At 47.6% G+C, this 18,686-nt stretch overlaps 7 protein-coding genes across 7 annotated transcripts; 4 read left to right on the forward strand and 3 right to left on the reverse strand.

Moving 5' to 3' along the window:
* Positions 1–722: 722 nt before the first annotated feature.
* JR316_0003252 (uncharacterized protein) lies at positions 723–1,226 on the forward strand (the record flags this gene model as incomplete). Its single annotated transcript, XM_047889027.1, has 3 exons — positions 723–746; positions 829–1,131; positions 1,194–1,226. 3 exons carry the CDS (start codon positions 723–725, stop codon positions 1,224–1,226), a joined length of 360 nt encoding a protein of 119 aa, XP_047751401.1.
* A 472-nt stretch (positions 1,227–1,698) lies between these two features.
* JR316_0003253 (uncharacterized protein) lies at positions 1,699–3,243 on the reverse strand (the record flags this gene model as incomplete). The annotated part of the gene is made up of 1 exon (XM_047889028.1): positions 1,699–3,243. One exon carries the CDS (start codon positions 3,241–3,243, stop codon positions 1,699–1,701), a length of 1,545 nt encoding a protein of 514 aa, XP_047751402.1.
* Positions 3,244–3,815: 572 nt separating this feature from the next.
* On the forward strand, positions 3,816–5,215 carry JR316_0003254 (Zinc phosphodiesterase ELAC protein 1; the record flags this gene model as incomplete). Its single annotated transcript, XM_047889029.1, has 5 exons — positions 3,816–3,822; positions 3,873–3,961; positions 4,017–4,329; positions 4,409–4,718; positions 4,792–5,215. 5 exons carry the CDS (start codon positions 3,816–3,818, stop codon positions 5,213–5,215), a joined length of 1,143 nt encoding a protein of 380 aa, XP_047751403.1.
* A 628-nt stretch (positions 5,216–5,843) lies between these two features.
* On the reverse strand, positions 5,844–8,453 carry JR316_0003255 (Major facilitator superfamily multidrug transporter mdrA; the record flags this gene model as incomplete). Its single annotated transcript, XM_047889030.1, has 12 exons — positions 5,844–6,128; positions 6,205–6,487; positions 6,630–6,692; positions 6,759–7,014; positions 7,083–7,224; positions 7,325–7,452; positions 7,533–7,631; positions 7,705–7,825; positions 7,908–7,919; positions 7,995–8,022; positions 8,088–8,227; positions 8,280–8,453. The coding sequence occupies 12 exons, from the start codon at positions 8,451–8,453 to the stop codon at positions 5,844–5,846; spliced, it is 1,731 nt and encodes a 576-aa protein (XP_047751404.1).
* A 1,015-nt stretch (positions 8,454–9,468) lies between these two features.
* Positions 9,469–11,127, forward strand: JR316_0003256 (Glycogen synthase kinase 1; the record flags this gene model as incomplete). The annotated part of the gene is made up of 7 exons (XM_047889031.1): positions 9,469–9,508; positions 9,689–9,888; positions 9,950–10,033; positions 10,090–10,438; positions 10,490–10,683; positions 10,748–10,934; positions 10,994–11,127. The coding sequence occupies 7 exons, from the start codon at positions 9,469–9,471 to the stop codon at positions 11,125–11,127; spliced, it is 1,188 nt and encodes a 395-aa protein (XP_047751405.1).
* Positions 11,128–11,400: 273 nt separating this feature from the next.
* Positions 11,401–13,553, forward strand: JR316_0003257 (putative E3 ubiquitin ligase complex SCF subunit sconB; the record flags this gene model as incomplete). Its single annotated transcript, XM_047889032.1, has 3 exons — positions 11,401–11,634; positions 11,689–13,344; positions 13,413–13,553. The coding sequence occupies 3 exons, from the start codon at positions 11,401–11,403 to the stop codon at positions 13,551–13,553; spliced, it is 2,031 nt and encodes a 676-aa protein (XP_047751406.1).
* Positions 13,554–14,029: 476 nt separating this feature from the next.
* On the reverse strand, positions 14,030–18,125 carry JR316_0003258 (Serine/threonine-protein kinase STY17; the record flags this gene model as incomplete). The annotated part of the gene is made up of 18 exons (XM_047889033.1): positions 14,030–14,358; positions 14,413–14,644; positions 14,705–15,004; positions 15,064–15,226; positions 15,281–15,440; positions 15,494–16,141; positions 16,200–16,557; positions 16,615–16,686; positions 16,738–16,787; positions 16,847–16,940; positions 16,995–17,090; positions 17,146–17,196; positions 17,248–17,270; positions 17,326–17,394; positions 17,462–17,564; positions 17,624–17,809; positions 17,858–17,996; positions 18,052–18,125. The coding sequence occupies 18 exons, from the start codon at positions 18,123–18,125 to the stop codon at positions 14,030–14,032; spliced, it is 3,147 nt and encodes a 1,048-aa protein (XP_047751407.1).
* Between the last annotated feature and the right edge of the window lie 561 nt (positions 18,126–18,686).

Consider the following 18,686-nt stretch of genomic DNA (forward strand, 5'->3'; position numbering starts at 1 on the left):
AACGGTTGTTTTCAAAAAAGTTTTCTTTCGTCTGATATATAGTTTCATTTCTCTCTCGTCGTATCCGTTACGTGTACAACAAAGGATGGCTACCTATTGGGCACGCCATAAAATCAATAGACTAGGTTTTGACTGCTTTTCTTTAAAATGTAAGTAGTTTATACAGTCTTGTTATCTTTGTCTCTTCTCCATCCCTTTTCCTGTCTCTCCTATCCCACACACACACCAACACACACACAAAATTGCCCTATATTTATATAGATATCTTGGAGGTTACGTTGCTACTTACAACACCGTTTTATTTGCGTAAATACACTGTTATTGGGCACAAATTGACATCATCTTTTCTCTTCCTTACTTCCATGTGCTCTGATTGAACGCTATGGGGAACTCGGCTTCAAAAGCTGCAAGGAAGTATCCTACTCGAGCACCTCCGAGCCAACCGACTCCAGCGACTCCTTACAACGCAAGCAAAGCGGCTGGAGCTGAATCTCGGTCAAAACCACTTGCAGATAGCCACCGGAGTCAAGGTGAATTCGGTATTCTTTTCTAGACGGCAAATATGGCATACCAACCTTCTCTGTCAAACGAGAAGGTGCAAAAACCGCGTCGAACGATCAAGCACTGACCTGACAGCCATTGTAGCTATCGAAAAAGATGGAGCAGATCCGCAATTCCTCTCGAATCTGAGCTCGCTTGGGCAGGTCCGCGTTGACCACCACATGCAGAGCGTACAAGTTCACCCGGTAAGATCGTGCCTCACCCTCCCTCACCCGACTTCTATTCTTGTCGTTCCTTTCACTTATCAACAGGTGTTTGAGCTTTTAGGAAGCAGCCAATATTACGCGCCTTTTTGAATCTCGCGCCAGGCAGCAAGGGGCGGATCTGGCTGCGTCATCGACCTCGATTCGGCCGACGCGAGACCAGATGAACGCGACTGCGTTGAGTACACTGTTGGACCGCCGGAAGTCAGTTCGAACGAAGGGAGAGTTAGAGCAGTTGGAACGCGAGTTTGGCATTGGGCACGACGCGTTGGAGAAGCTGGTGCGATTCGTGAACAGTCCGAGCATCGACAAGGCGAGCATTCGGCCTGCTGCTGGCAAGTCCGAGGAAGAGGGTTTCGTAGCAACGGTGCGTGTTGCTGCCTGCATACTGTGTTGGTGTCGACCTCTGTGCTGACTGCACGTTTGTAGGCTGTTTGGATGGCGCCCAGTCTTAAATCATAATTAGCACCTGCTCGTAATCGTGCCCTTGCGGTATTTTCATTTTAGCTCTCTTTCATTTCAAACTTTAAAGTATATAATGATGTGTGGATTCCAACAAATAATTCCTGCAGTCTTTAATACTTGATTAAAAACAATAAATAGAAAGGTGCTGATGGATGAATGAGTTTCCTAGAAGTTACAGAGTTAAACTTGAGAAGAATATACACATGATGTTGGAAATCCAGCCTCGGACAAGCAAAATGAAAATAACATTCATGAAAGGGATAAAGAGACGAGAGGGTCGTGAATTACGAATTAAAGCCATAAATAAACGCAGCAGAAAAGAAAAGGAATTCGATGTGGAAATGCATATGGACAATCAATGTAATGCGATAGATGCTGTTCAACGGGATGCTATGTGGAAAAATAGAATGCATTTATAAACCGTTTGTGTGGTCAGATGAGTGTGTGTTGGAATGCAACCAAATAATTTTCAAAATCGGCTGACGTCAAAGGAAAGATCGTCGAAGTGGAAAGAGTCGAGGCGCATTTCGATGCTCGTATCTCCTGGGTCTTCATACGATTGGCGACCAGTTCGAGACGATGACTGGCCACTGGCTTGCTCATGTTTTGCGGTTGTAGAGTGCCGAGAAGAAATGGTTGATTCGTTCAAGCCATCTAAACTCAAACCTAAGCCTAAATTCAAATCGGCGTTGGTGTCAAATATTGAGTCGAAGTTTCCAAACATCAGTGGCTCAATCGGTTCCTCCTTGGCTACGAGACGCACCGGGGAGGCTTCGGTGCTTGTGGGGGTCCGCGGTTGCGGACTGGAGACAGTAGATATTGAGGAAGTTGCGGATGGTGTGCTTGAGTTGGAATGTTGTGTGGGCGTCGCACGCCCTGGTTCATCGTAAGAAGTGGACACTGACTTCAGTGAAGGAGCTGGAGCTGAGGAGGTGCATGAGGAAGAAGACGAAGAAAAGGAAAAGAGTCTCAATATCGAGAAACTACGACGACGATTAGTCGTCTTGGAACTAATGGTTGTTGGTGTAGGAGAGGCAGCCCTCAATCTCGATCCATTATGTTGCGTCCCAAGAGTATACAATGAAGTTCGACGAGACAGGGGAACAGAACCAAAGTGACTGCTTTGCGGTGATGTAGGGGGAGGAGACTGAGACCTCTCAACCTCATCTGACACAGGTGTTTGTTCGTTGAAAGATGAAATTGAGGAACGAGGCTTGATTGAGGGACCTGTAAATAATTGTGATAAAACCCTAGAGCCCCTACGAGTAATGGTGGGAGTTTTAGGTCGGGGGATGGCCTCTCCTTCTGAAGGTTCAGATTCACGCGTCTGCTGTGAAGCCCTGGTAGGAACTGCTGGAGGATTGAATATATCCTGCGCTCGGGGTTTGGAGCGCAATGTTCCTCGCAACGATCGGAAGACTTTTGAAGCACGAGACTTGATGGTACCAGACCGTTTGAATTCGGAGAAAGCCCGGACACTTTGGTCGTCTTTCCTTATTTCTGCAAGGGACTTGCGGCGACTGACCTTGACAACTTCAATGACATCTGAATCGTCGGCGGGTTCGCGTTCCTGGTCTCTCGAAAGCCCGTGACGGTCATTCTCCTGAATCGAGTTGCTGTCATTGTGCTCTTCATCCTCTCCCACGTCCATTTCTCCTTCAAACGATGCCTCACTTCCAGAATCATCGCCCTCGTCCCTGTTTCCCAGCAGAGCATCGACAATTGAAATAGTTTCGCGATTTCTGCTCGGCATAGGCTCTATCATGGAGCCTCCAGTGAAGACTGATGGTGGAGAATCTCCATTTACCTCAAAAAAGGTACTGTTGTCTGGAGACTCAGACCGCTCGTCTATCTGGGACAGCTCCGGGTTTTCTGCATGGAAAAAGCACCACGGTGGAGTTTGGTCCTCCTCTGGTGGTACGACGAAGACGTTTGGCATGGGCACCGGCACCTTCATAGGCGGCTCTTCGACGGGGATCTGCATTAGTTTTGGTTTTGGGCTAAAGAAGGACATTTTGAAGAGAAAGGAGCGTAGGGGGTGTGGAAAAAAGAATAAAAAAGACTGGCTGAACCCTGGGAGGTTGGTTCAGAGTTGCCAGAGCGAACATTGAACACCGTCAGCCGACTCGGTCACGTGCGCGCGTTTAATAAAAACGGACAATTTCAAGTAATTGTACGGAATTTCAAATTTATCATTGTCCCTTTTTCTCCTACTATCTCCTACTCATTCGTCCTCATCGTCAGGATGACGGCCCTCTACACCCAAATCAATGTTTACAAGGATCAAAATTATCGGAATAAATTGGCCAAGGAAACAGCATCTTTTCAGGTGGCCTTTCTTGGAACATGCAGCGGTGGTGGTCCAACAGAAACCAGAAATTGTTCTTCTCTTGTGCTCGATATGTTGCAAGATCTAGAGCTCTGGAGTACGGATATTTAAACCTTCTTCTTACACAATTAATCAATGTAATGTGATCAGTGGTTGACTGTGCAGAAGGCACTGTTCGCCAATTTGCTTCACAACCAAATATTCAAGGCGAAAGTCATCTGAGGCTCAACCGAGTTTCTAAAATTTTTATCACACATATGCATGGTAGGTTTCTGGAATGTTATTTTGCGCGACTAGAGATAAACATTGCCCAGCCGATCATATTATGGGGGTGATAACACTCCTACGCAACCTTTTGTATCGTACCAAAGTAATATTATATCCAGGACAGGTCATAACCAAAGTAAGTTGTTTGTGAGCACACAACTTCTTATTATAGCTTAGAACTTCTATCCTAGCCTGCTGTTCAGCTATTCGGGCCTGCAGGTCTAAGGACCTTTGTTCGACAGAATCTTAAATACACACTCACTCGAGCTGCCGACAGGTATTGTGTTCATGAGCTACTGACCGTCCACGACTCTATCACCCCCTGCGATCCCATACCTGAAGGGTCTACCTCATTCCATTCTGCAGAGGCCAACATAATGCACAACTCCGAGCTGCCTGGATTAGACATCAGAGCGGGTCCTGACGGTCTCTGGCGTGCCCTGACGGAGGGGCCAGGCAGAATGAGCAAAATCCTAGTCGACGCCGGACCGATCCTTCATCGGGGTGCGTGAATCTTAATTTATCTCTTGCATGCAGCCCGTCTAAATCTGATTGCTAAACCCGCGATCCGCCCCTTTTTCAGATCCATGCATTGGCTATGTTTTTCAGGAAGCCTGGTATCCGTCAAGGAAGGTCGTCATTCTCGGGGATACGCATAACCCAGAAGCGATGATTCCACTCTGCAGTAATCCAGCACCATCTCTTCTGGTACATGAGGCCACAGATTCTCATATATCACCCACTGCGGATGCAGAAGGAAAGCTCTCCAGACGCTCTGCAGAAAAGGTGCTAGAGACGGCGTTGTCATTGGGTCACTCGACTCCCGAAATGGCAGGCGCGTTTGCAAAGAGAGTCGGCGCGCAGAAATTGGTCCTTAATCACATCGGTGCAAGGTGATTGATTTAATTTATACGTGCCGCGTGTTTTGGTTATTTGCAATCTGTTCTAATTGCATTGCTTTGTTAGATTTCCTGCTCCTCGTAATAATTTAGATCACGATCGTAAGAGGATCATCCGCGATATCACGAAGAAAGCAAGTATGGCATGGGGGCCTAACAAAGCTGCAGTGGCTGCGGTGGATTTTTTGAGAGTGGAGGTGCCTATAGATCCGAGCCTGAAGGATACCAGAAACCAACCAACTACGCGGACAGAGGTCGGAATTGTGAATGACATTGAACCCAACCCCCCCGGTGAAATCCAAGGGGCATCTAGTTTGCGCGATTATCAATTTTACGATTCTGAACCAGTCGAATATGTCAATCCTAACGCCGTTGCCAGTACAAGCACGAGCCAAGCGGGTCACATTCAGGTCCAGGATGGAGGTCGAAGTGCTTTCGTCGCCTATGACCCATCGGGACAAAACAGAAGGAAGAGAAGAAGGAAACACTGAATAGCTGTAAGATTTTCTATCTTTTTCTCTAGATTTTTGTATATATTTTTTGGCATCGAGTTGAATTGTATCCACTTTTTTGTATTTTTGTACATATTACACCACATGAATAATTAATACCCAACACAATCATGAATAGTCTCGACACACTTGAGGGATTTCATAGAAGAAATCGCAACAGTGGGCCTAAAGGTTATAAACTATTAATATACAGATAATTATATATCAAGAAAAAGCAGCAGGCAGTATAAGTAGCGATATGTACCCTGAGCTGGGAAGGACGAGGTCGATAGTATACAGCTAAATGTACACACACGTATAAATGATACAGGGCCAAAAGGTTAGCGTTAAAGTTCGTATTGGGTCGTAAGGTGGTAAAAGAGGGAATGGAAAGGGTATGGAGAGAACCCGTGGACTTGCAACAGTCGCCGAAATAAATAGACACATCTCGAGGCGAAACGTACTGTCGGGTTGGGTGCAATTCGCACGGGCGGGGGAGCGTGATGGACAACTTCACCGGGATTCTGGGTTCTGGAAGAAGAGAGTGGGACGTAAGCAATGGAGGAAAGCGAACAGAAGATAACTCTATAAACGAGCCCGTTCATCAGCGCGAGCATGGGAGTTATTCTCATGGTCCAATGGTCTCCGTTTTCGTAACAGCATTCGCATCCGCGTTCACTTTTGGGATCACTACAGTCTCGACTGTGAGTGTTTTTTTATGCAAGGTAGGACTTTGCGCGCCGCTGGTCGTTGGCGTTGTCAGGTCTCGGTCGCAGACAGTTTCTTCGATATGGGTTTCGGACGAAAACGTCGTGCTGCCCGCGCGTCGCGACTCCGCCTGAACGCCCGTCTCGTCGGACTCGGATTCCTTATATGCGAAGCGAGACCGTTTTCTTATCCACCAGCCATATTTCTGGGTACGTGTGCGTACATGATATCAGTAAATGAATTATTCCTTCCATGCTCCACAAACGGTGTAATTGACGTACCCAAAACAGCAGCGGGATCGGCATGCACGCTGTGGATAGACACGCGAAGACACTCATTGCCCACTGGTCGCCTAACGCATCGAACATTGTCGGACTGAACAAAGGGAACACGGCACCACATGTCGAACGTAGCACGACGGTGGCGGCGATGGCACTTGCAAAGTAGACGCCGTAAGCGTCCATTAGGTATGTCGTGAGACTTTGCAAGATTTGCGAGATCCCCGTGCCGAAGGGAATACCTGCGAGGATCGGGACAATCCATGGGATTGAAGGCTGCGATGTCCTGTTTTTTTCATACAAGAAGAATAAGAGACTTTAGTTAGTCTATTTCCCACTGCGCCGGTCGAAGATGAATGGGTGAAAGGAGGTATTTGGGTGGTTTTTGTGTTGCATTTTTGTAAATGGGTTGGTATTTCTTGACTTACCATGCGAACATCCACAATCCAATTGGAGTTAGAACGGCGCCTAAAATAGCCATGTGCAAGCGACTGGAAAAACGTGAACAGGTGAGCATTCGCGTAAAGCTGGTGAACGGATCATTAATATAAACATACGCTTCTGGTGGTGCTCGTCCGGTCTCGCTCTTGTCCATGCTTCTCCAGTAGATGCGGTTTTGGATGGACTGGGATGCGAGTCCCATTGTGATGCCAAATCCGATTCCGAGAAACGCAAGGCCATTTTCACCTGGACTGAAGTGTCGGTGCTCTTGAAAGACAATGGGGAAGCCAGAAAAGAGCGCATAGAGGGTGCCATAAACGATGGAGGCGTAGATGGCCAGGAGAAATACGATGGGCTCTGTCACTAAAAATACTTTAGGGGCGGACAACCAGCGGTCAAAATTCAGATAAAAGTAAACTTGAGTTAGATATATTACATACCGAAGGGTCTGCTAAGGTTGGTGCGCATGACTTGTCCAAAAGATGTTGATTGGTTGAGATCGTACGTTGAGACATAATATATTGTTCCGTTCGAAGCTCGGGAAAACTTTTGGGCACGCCATCGCAACAGCACAGGTGCATACTGTGATATCATGAAAAAAAAGCTGCTGTCAGACAGAGTTCCTTCGAATGCAATTCCAAGGAGATAAAAGATGGTGATCTGGAATGAGATAAAAACATACAGTTTCTGGTGTCCACAAATAGCCTGCGATGAGGGTGATGGCAGAGAAGGCGAACATGAGCCAAAAATTGAAGTGCCAGCCGAGGTGGGGGTTCTGGACGACGAATCCCCCTACAATTGGACCAATGACTATGAGTAGAAAATATAAAAATATCAGAAAAGGCATTCACGAGTTTTAGAGTGCAGTTAATGGACTGTTGACTGCGTACCTGGTCCGAGGAAGGGAACGGCAGAATAAATGGCCGATGCGAGACCGCGCTCGCGAAAGTTCCAGACATCGCTGACGGCACCTCCTGCATTGGTGAGAGCTGAGGTACACGAGAGATCAGAAGGAGTAGTGAAAGAGAAAGATGAACTTTATTTCATGAGAATGACACTCACGAGATGACCCAAAGATTCCCGTTAGCAACCTGCATGAAAGAAGGGTGCCTAAATTACGCCCCAGAGCCCCTTCGAGCTGGAAGGCTGTATACAACGACAGTGTCACGAGAAACACGATGCGCTAATGGCAAGTTAAAAGAAAACAGGAGAAGCTATTAATACACCTGTAACCCAGATGACTTGGAGAAAAACCGAGGACATACCCTGCCGAACATCTACACGCCTCAACAAATTAATTATGGAACAGACATGGACATAGATGGAGAGGGGTATGACGGAGTGACACTTACCTCGCCCATGGAAGCAAAAATGAGAGGCCTGCGCATGGATGAATGGGTATTTTGTGCGAATGGACGCAGTGAATGATTGGTATATTTGCTTACCCCAGGGCAAACCCCAAGACGTAGAGGGATATACCGAGTATTGCGACGTTGTATGAGATACCCAGATCTTGCATCGTGTGTTGCAGGCCTCCCGAGTACGAAGAGCTGCTAAAGGACACTGTAAACGTGGACAAAGCGAGCTTTAAAGTTGGGTTAGAGGTAGTGGCGTACGGGACCAAAACTAAGGTATACCTGGGCAGTGATAACCCATTTTTTAAATTTAGGCCAATTGTACGGGTCCTCTGGATCATTGAGATCCCACTCGACGACATACGGGTCATCTGCGGTACCACTGCCCAAGTATGTGCGCTCTTCTGCAGGGGGTGGAGAAGATTTCTCTGAAAAAGGGATAGGAGAATCAGTCATGACGGTGCAAGGCCCAAGAGTTACAGTGGGTGCGTCGATGGAAAGGGAATTGGGAAAGGGAATTGTAGAAGATTTGGCAGGTAGCATGGGACTGGGGAAGAGAAGGCATTGATTTCACGGCAGATTTTATAGAGGATGAAAATAAGGTGCTTGAGATTGCAGGACCATGTTAAATCTTGCATGCACGGACACGAAAGGATATTAATATGCCGAGAGCCGGGAGAGGGAGCCCAAAGAGGAAGATTGTGGTGCAGAACATATCGCAGAGCGCCGTTTGCCTCACTGGTACTCTTCGAATCGGCGCTAGCGGGCAGATACTCAGCTGGTGTTGGTGAGGATGATCGCCAGAGCAAGTGAAGAAGAAAAAAGTTAGAGTGTGTGCCCCTGAAATCAGCAAACAAGTGATTGACTGTGAAAAAAAGAAAGGCAGCGAGAAGATCGCCACCTGTGGATTTGCTTTGGATACATAATAGCGCAGGCCTTGTCCTTGTTTCGAGGACGAGATCGTTACTACAAGGGCTACAGACTCAATGATGCATCTGACACGTGGAGAGGTTCGACGATGGCTCTTGTGCCGCCGCTGTGTGGCATTTCGCAGGCCAAATCGCGGGGATCTGTGATGGCTGTGGGCACTGTGGTTTCCGGGGAGATCTCCACCGTGGACAGCGCGCCAGATCTTTAAGCTTAACGTTGGTTTTTTAACATTGAACGAGATGGATGGATGGTGTTGTGGTATATTTGTGACATAGGCTGTCACTTGATCAGTGCGCTCGAGACTCTCCTCCTCCTCCCCGTTCCCAGCCAATCCCGTCCACAACATATCCCACCCCAGCCACTCCCCGTCTCTGCTCGTCGTCCGATATCTCCCGAGGCCTGCTTCTACCGCCCCCACTCCAACGCCCCAGCTTTCCTGCTCGTCCCCGCACCCTTTACGCCCTTCTTCCTCTCTGCACGCTTCTCCATCTGTGTCCACATCAAACGCTCTGTATCACCACCCCGCTGCCCCATATCTATCATGACAACCCACGGCCCCATCAACGGCGTCAAGGTCTCTCGTGCGTCCACATTTCTCTCTGTTCTACTGTCTCAAACATCTGCTAACCTGCCTCTAATGTATATCGCATTTTCGATCTCTCTCGCACCCCGCCCTCAATCTGTCCCGCCAACACTTGTTCTGCCATTTTGCTCCTAATCGCATCTAATCGATACATCTTTCACGCGCTTGCTCGATCTAGCTATTGATGACCCCCACAAAGTCGTCAAAGTTATTGCCTCCGACGGCAAGTCAGGCGAGACCAAAGACCTCACCTACACAAACTGCAAGGTCGTTGGAAATGGCTCCTTTGGTGTCGTCTTCCAGGCCAAGCTCGTCGGGTCCGCAAAAGATGGTGAGGATATCGCCATCAAGAAGGTGTTGCAGGACAAACGCTTCAAGGTGCCGTCTTTTTCTTTTTTCGGATCTACCTATCTGCAGTCTAATTTCGATATCGTCCTAGAATCGCGAACTCCAAATAATGAGACTTGTTTCTCATCCTAATGTAGTCGACCTTCGGGCATTTTTCTACTCGAATGGAGACAAGGTGGGTTTTAACCTTTGACGTTATCAGTCACTTCTTCTGACAAGCCTGTCTCGCAGAAAGACGAAGTTTACCTCAATCTTGTATTGGAATACGTTCCAGAAACTGTGTACCGAGCCAGTCGTCACTATGCAAAACTCAAACAACCAATGCCCATGCTCCAGATCAAATTGTACATGTATCAGCTTCTGCGCTCTCTGGCGTATATCCACTCGGTCGGCATTTGCCATCGAGACATCAAACCGCAAAACCTGTTGCTTAACCCTGCTACAGGTGTCTTGAAACTTTGCGATTTTGGCTCCGCAAAGATTTTGGTTTCTGGAGAGCCCAATGTTAGCTATATTTGTTCGAGGTACTACCGTGCCCCCGAGCTCATCTTTGGTGCAACCAACTACACCACCAACATCGGTAAGTTTTGCCGTACCTGCTTCCTCGACAAAGTCTGATCTCGTAAAATAGACATTTGGTCGACCGGTTGTGTGATGGCAGAGCTCATGCTCGGCCAGCCCCTTTTCCCGGGCGAGAGTGGAATTGATCAGTTGGTGGAGATCATTAAAGTACTCGGGACACCGTCTCGAGAACAAATCAAGACGATGAACCCAAACTATATGGAGCACAAGTTCCCTCAAATCAAGCCGCATCCATTCTCAAAAGTGAGTTGCTAAAGGGGATTTGAGACTGCAATTAACAATTTGAACCAACACTTTCGTCATCTAGGTATTCCGGCCACGCACTGCGCCTGAAGCCATTGACTTGGTGTCAAAGTTGTTGGAGTACACGCCTGGAGCGCGATTGAGTGCAGTCGAGGCGATGATCCACCCCTTCTTTGACGAACTGAGGAGCGAGGGCGCACGGATGCCAAATGGCAAAGACTTCCCACCTCTGTTCAACTTTACACGCGAAGGTGAGTTAAAATGACGTGTGCGGGTGACCTTGTGGGCTGACGAAAGGATGGAAACGCAGAGCTTTCGGTGCGACCAGACCTGATCCGGCGGCTCGTGCCACCACATTGTGAAGCAGAGCTGGCCTCACGGACGATTGTGCTGGATACGTTTGTGCCCATACCACTCGAACAACTGAAGATCACGCTGGACTAAGTGAGGAGACAATGTTTATTTCTGGCAATACTACATGTTCCGCATCGATTTTTGTTACTCCTGTTTCTGTGTTATATATCTTGAATGCAAATGCAATGAAATGTACAAGAATGGGCTAGAATGAGCACGGAAGACGTAGGAATGCAAAAAAAATGAGAGGTCAGAGTATATTGCCAACCGATGGCGACATGTGGCGTAAATCAAGCGTGAGCTTGGCACACAGACAACCCGAAATAAATATACCACAAACTCACAAAAAATGACCGGCTTGCTATGGCTCTTCCACAACCACAACAAAAGTCAAACTATGTCTGCGACACTCTCCCCGCTCCCCGCCTCGCTGGGCCCAACGACTCAGACAAGCCTGACCTCGTCGTCGTCGACGATGATCCCGCCCCCGTCGACAACAGCACCGCCACCGCCGCCCTCCACCAACCCCCCGCTCGCAAGCTCTGCTTCCGCCACCAGCGCATGGCAGATGAGGGAACCAATCTGAAGCTCCAGCAGGTGCGTTGTTCTGGTCTTCACAAAGCGTTCAACCGCTTATGGCTGTCCATGTAGTCGCTCGACGCCCTGCCTCTCGAGGACAGGGAGGCGATCAATGCAGTCTGGTCCAACTTTTCCTCCTCGTCCCATCCCCGCAGGGCCCTCATTCTCCAGGGTCTCCTCACGATGTGCTGTTTCTCTCAGTTGTCTCTACTTACGGAGCAGCTAGCGCATCTTATCCGCATCGATCCCTTTGCGGTCTTACCCCGCGAAGTCAGTCTCAAGATCCTAGGCTATCTCGACGCAACCTCTCTCTGCAGGGCAGCCCAGGTCACGAAGCGGTGGAAGAGTCTGGCTGACGACAACATCGTCTGGCAGAGCATATGTGAGCAGCACATTGGCCAGAAGTGTCACAAGTGTGGGTGGGGTCTCCCTATCTTGGAGAAGAAACGTATCTACCGACCAAGGTCAAGGTCGCCTTGTCCCCCGCCTATGCAAGTGGAAGCCTCCTCATCATCATCAGCAGTCCCATCTTCCTCTTCTGCCCTCAAACGCAGCGCCCCCGACTCCTCCTGTGCTACGTACCCTCCGAATAAGCGTCATCGTTCCGCCAGTCCGTCGTCTGATGAATCACAAGGCGAATCCAACTCCTATTCCTCTACCCTACTTGCCCCCGACCCGTCAGATTTCCTGCCCCCTTCTATCACGCGACCATGGAAGGACGTATACAGCGAACGAATGACCATCGAACGTAATTGGCGCAGAAGCCGGTACACCGTCCGCACACTGAAGGGCCACACAGACGGCGTGATGTGCCTTCAGTTCAACGAGACGCTCTCCCACCCCGCCTTCCCTGTCCTCATCACCGGATCTTACGATCGTACGGTCCGTGTCTGGAATATGGAGACTGGCCAGGAGCTGCAATGTATGAAGGGCCACACCCGCGCGATTCGTGCGCTGCAGTTCGACGAGGTGAAGCTTATCACGGGCAGTATGGACTGCTCGATCAAGGTCTGGGACTGGCGCCGCGGCAAGTGCATCAGGACGCTCAACGGGCACAGTGAGGGCGTCGTGTGTCTCAACTTTGACACCAACGTGCTCGCGAGCGGGAGCGTCGACTCGACGATCAAGGTCTGGAATCTGCGCACGGGTGGTGCGTTCACGCTCCGTGGCCACTCTGACTGGGTAAACGCCGTGCAGTTATGGGACTCCAATCCAGGCGCGCGGAACTCCTCGACGGGTGAATCTATTTTTGACGTCTCGGGTTCGACATCCCCGATTAGCAGCACGAACACCTCATCCTCCCAGATTGACCCAGGCAAGATGCTCTTCTCCGCTTCTGACGACGGCACGATCAAGCTCTGGGATTTGAATCTGCGGACGTGTGTGCGGACCTTTGTTGGTCATGGTGCGCAGGTGCAAAGTATGCGCCTCCTACTTGCTAATGAGTGTGATGAGGAGGAGGGCAAGCAGGTCGAGGAGACGGCTGTTGCTGGTAGTCCTAACGCCTCTGGCAGCGCCGATGCAGAAGAGCAGCATCAAGCGGATGCATTTGTGCCCAAACGCAAGCAGCCGATTCTCATTTCTGGCAGTTTAGACAACACTATCAAGCTGTGGGACATTGAAACCGGTCAAGCTATGCGAACCTACTTCGGGCATATCGAGGGTGTGTGGGCGGTTGCAAGCGACAAGATGAGGCTTGTCAGTGGTAGCCACGACCGAACGATCAAGGTTAGTTTCTTTTCTCTGGTCTTCTTTATTTTATGACGAGCATGTTGAACTAATTTGCTTAATTTTAGGTGTGGTCAAGGGACAAGGAGAGCTGCAATAGCACCTTGATTGGGCACGAAGCTGCCGTGAGCTGCATCGGCCTTGCCGAAGATAAAATCGTCTCTGGAAGCGATGACTGTACGATCAAAATTTGGAGTTTCGCTGGCTAATTTGTCTTTCCGTCGTTTATTCCGTCTCATCCCTAATTTCCTCATTCCCTTTCTTATCTTTATTTCTCAAGATGCTGTTTTTTTAGATAACTTTGTGTTTGCACTGTACATTATTGACACCTTTGTCTCTATTGCTCTTGTCATTTTTTTACTCCTGTACTTATTTTGCAATATCGCTTCGCTTTCGGTTCGTCTGGTTTGAAATCTATAAGTGTTAAAATTGAATCGCAAGCGTAAATAAATATGTCAAACGATTGATTACAATTATACATGTACATGTGTGTGGTATCAATAGCAGCCTGGGCATATATGTACGATAATGTGGTATAGGATGGTATCATGAATAAATTTCCGAAATGTCACCGAGAGAAGTTATAATAAAGAGAGATAGAAAATATGAATACATACTCTATATAAAGCACGCCTTCACCAGCAGTGATGTAGGAATAAATTAGATGGGCATCATCGCGGCAATGTCATGAGGTCTTGAATCCGAGGGTCTTTAACTGAGGTTTGCGGGTACGATAGTCGATGGTTTCCTGAGTCTCATACTTTCGGCTGCGCGCCATGAGCTCCTCATCAGGATTGTCGGACAGTCGAAGATTTCGAAGCTGGTTTTCCAGGTAATCTAGTTGGCCTTGTAGGCGATATCGTTCCAGATCAGGAGGCTTATAGGAAATAGCCTCTCTGACGTGGGCCATGAACTTGACATATCGTTGGAAATTAATCAAAGGCTTTCCATCGGTACCTGAAAGAGTGGGGGGGTATTTCTGCAGAACGAGGTGAAGTTCTTTGAGATGCACGGCTATAATTGATGAGTAAGTGTCAGAGGATAATGAGACGCAGTGCTGGTACGAACCTAGCCAAGGAATGCAGCAACCTTTTTCCTCCGGATTTGTCGCTTCGTTCAATGCTTCTCGGTATGCCCTGTGGTTTCCATCTGGATTGATGATATCCCCCAAACTGTCAAGTTTCGCTTGCATCTGAGGCGTAAGCTCTGCCTTTGTGAGGCGTAGCCTCTCTATTGGATTGGAATGCAGCGCGATTGCAATGGCTACTAGAGACCCAAAGTTGCGTAGTTTGCGGCATTCCTATTATACCGAATGCAGTGTTGGTCATGTTTTAAGAAGATATAAGCATGCTTTTCTTACAGTTGCTGTGTGAATAAAGAATTTGAGGACACTTGCTCGATCTTGTGCTGTCTCAAAGTGCAAGATGGAGTCTTTGACCCATAATATTATCTTGTTGTTCGTCGTGTAGACGCCTTCGACATTATTATACCCGGGGTGCCTTCTAAGCTGCGCAATATAATCCGAAGGGACTAGTACTTTGTACTTGTCTCCTTCGAGAAGGGTAAGAGCGATGGCCAAGTCCAGAGGCTTGATCTGGGAAGCTGAAAGTAATTTTCGACCAGGCACTAAAATACTAGGCGTCGAGTTATCCTTTTTTGACTACCAGATATACATGTCAGTTTGGGGATCCTGAGAATGACAGCGACGTATGTGCGTACCCTTGCTACCACGAGGGCCAACAGATCACTCGCTTTGTTGACCATGGTTGTGGATGACTTTGTGCGAATGGCAGTTTCACAGAAATTTCTCATTTGCCAGAGCAACTGGTGGTCAATTTGAAGGTGTTTGTGTGAGATCCAATATGTCATGACCATGAATATGCTAAAATATACTTGTATATGTAGTGATACTAATAGACTTGAACGAACGACATACTTGTATTGGATTGCGACCCTGTCTTCAGGATGTTCCTTTGTCTGGAGTTCTGCATCGTAAAAGCGTCGAGACAGAAGAGCAAATAGATCCTCTGGGGTTGTGAAATCCGCACAGGCAGTCAACAGGACATCTTGATATTCGACATCAGTTCGTGAACTTTCTGAAGGATAATTAGCATTGGGCAAAAAGTGACACATTTGGTGATGGACTAACTGAAGTTTGCACCAATCAAACGATCTACCAGACCTTCCAGAGTACCTGACACTACGACTCCGTTGTCTTCATCGACAATGATACGTGGGTCCAGTACTGCCTCCCGAAGAGGGCCTGTTATGTGAATGCTGGAATTCGAAGAGCGCACACTCTTAACTGGAGAAGTTATATCGTGGGATTTAGACCTTTCGATCGGTCGAAAATGAGACCCCATATTTACTGGCAACGAGGAGGACACCAATGGTAGTTCCAGTCGTGGAGAACTTATTTCGCCGAATATCCTCGATTCGCTACGAGGTGATGTGGGGGATGACGGTGGATCAAAGTCAATCTTTACTATAGGATTGGAGCTTGAACTGGAACTTGTGCTCGAGGAAGAGTTCTTTCGTGGCTGGACGGGTTCGGTATGTCTTTTGAAAAACCTACGAGAAGGCGAGCTAACTAGGGGAGAGAGTTCGTCTTGGTTTTGATACTCATTAAAATTAGTAGGTGCCCGTTGACTGGAAATAGAGGACATTGTTGTCATGACGCTTGAAGCCGTCGATGGTCTTCTGCCATTATGGTCACCAGTTGAAGGTCTACTGGAGTTGTTGCGTGCAGCACTGGACGTGAATTTGATCCATCGCTTTGACAAATTAACCTTAGAGTCTAGGCAGACTTACTGTCAGCAAAAAATAGAGATGTGGTGCGAAACGAAAATACTCACCGTCGGATACCATGCGACCTTTAATTTCAATGAGCTGGGCTTTAATGCTTACAATTGAAGGGCGTGACTGAGGTCGTTTCGTCCAACAAGTTTTCATTAGCTCCCACATTTCATCTGAAAGTCCTTGCAAAGCTTTATCTCTCCCAGGATGCTCTGGCAGTTTGCCGTTGTCAAGTTCACGGAGTACAGCGATATCGCGGGTTATGCTGCTGTATGGAACATCCCCGCTCAGAAGTTCAAGGCATACCATACCGAAGCTCCACACATCAGAATGGGTGGATACTGGAGCATTTTGAAGAAGTTCTGGTGCAAACCATCTTGGATTGATGTTTTGGGTTGAAGTCATGCCTTGTCCACGCTAAAAATCTTAATGTCGACATGCAGAACAAAGAAAGAAAAAGGAAAAAATCTTTACGTCTTCAAGAAATTGCGACAAACCGAAGTCAGAGAGTCGCGCAACACCAGTTCTGGATATCAATATGTTTGCCTGGAGGCAATATTAGAACGGCACAAACTCAACTAGCCTTTGAAAACTCACTCCTCGAAGATCACCATGTACTATGCCTCGGTTGTGGAGATATTCTAGCCCTAAATGATCACCATTTGAGAGTGGCATCTAATAACACATACTACGAGCAACAGCATACCAGATGCAGCATCAATTAAGATCTTCAGGCGGTCTGCTGTGGGATATTTTTTTAAATAGGCGAGCGCAGTCCCATTATCCATCCAGGGACTGACCTACAAAGATGATAATTCAATAGAGACGTGAAAATGCAATGAAAACACGCGTACAGTGTAAATATCTTCGTCGATATAAATGACCCCATACAGAGGAACAACATTGGGGTGATTAAGCTCTCTCCAAATTGTCACTTCTCGTTGCAGACGCTGGGGTTGAAAAGAAATGAGGTGAGTTAGAATGCGTTGAAGAGCAGAAACATACATCCTGGGTATCAGGGTTATTGGCAAGAGCCCTAGGCAATCTCAGAGCAACCTATCCTATGGGTGAGATTTTATTGTCACATGAACCGCTGTGGAGACTAACTGGTTCCCTGTCAAGCCATTGACCTGTACACCGGAACATGATTAGGATTAGACCAAATAAAATTATGATTGAACACACCCTGATAGATATCGTTGTACAACCCCTTGGCCACCGTCGTATGAGAACTCAGGGTCACTTGCCCAGTTACTGAACGATCCAATCAATAAATTTAACTTGCCAACCATTTATGTGGGACAGAAAATAAATGACTCACGATCCGTTAGAGGCGGGAGCTTGGATGTCTTTTCGTGTAGCTCCCAAAGGCCAGCTTTGAAAACTTCTTCTTCCTTGGGTTGCAAATAAGGGTCCATTAGTTCCTAAGCAATAACGTCAGACAATTACTACCCATGTCATTGAGATATCAAGTAATCGGTACCGTTTGAAGACTCTGCATCATTTGTTCGACGGGACGGGAATCAACGGACTGCATGTTTAATATCGCTTTCATGTCATCGGTACTTTTCACGATTATCTGAAGGACTTCTCGGATTTCTGCTTTATCGCGCTCCTGGATGGCTTTGGATTCCATTTGATTCCGAGTCATTTCCATGTTCATTTGAATCTGCAGACGCATGAGCTTTATAACCATAGGGTCAAAAAAGGATCTTACGCTGAACTTCATCATAGCTGCATCGATATCTTTATGAAGGCGCGCAATACCCTCTTTGATATCTTTTTGTTGAAGAAAGCTTTTTACATGAGGCCAAGATGCCCATTCCTTCACCTTTCGGTCAATGCGTAGAATGATACTGAAAAGAAAAGGTCAACACCATGTTCAACGATATTACCAGTCAAACAACTCACATTTCGATTTCATCAGCAATTTCAAGGGCTTTGCTGCCTTCTAATCCTTTCGAACTATCTCTCAGAGCCACCATAAGGCCGACGCAACGTCCACTCATATCTTTACATTGTTCCTAGTGTGTACCATTGTCGGAATGTGGATGAGTCCTGAGAAGGCGAACCTACTTTATAAAGTTTTACGCTTTCAATTCCCTCATAGGTTGATATTACTATCGTATCCGAGCAACTTATTAGAAGGGTGACCTGGGAACGACCTATACCTGAACTCACATATTTTGACTGCAGGAGCCAGACCCGGCACGCCTGAAAGCGCAAGGAGATCTGAGAGGCTCATCAAGGCGAGGTGCTTGAATCCGCTGCGGTCTGGTAAGAGGAAAGGTGCATAATAAGACTCCGAGACGTGACGTTGGACGGCCAGGCACCTTTCGGACAAACAACGCAACTCACTGACATTAGCTCACGGGATCTACTGACATTCCTTCAGCGCTAGATATTAAAGTCACTGTGCAGAGCCCTGAGCCCCAACCAGCGCCAGGCATCATGATCAGGGCTGTGTTATTCCGGGCGTATGGGAAGTCAATACGGATTTTACAAGGAAAAATCAATATCTTCAGGGGTAAGATGCGCCTATTTAT

This window comes from Psilocybe cubensis, chromosome 3 (genome assembly GCF_017499595.1).
Source record: "Psilocybe cubensis strain MGC-MH-2018 chromosome 3, whole genome shotgun sequence".
Taxonomy (NCBI): Eukaryota; Fungi; Basidiomycota; class Agaricomycetes; order Agaricales; family Agrocybaceae; genus Psilocybe; species Psilocybe cubensis.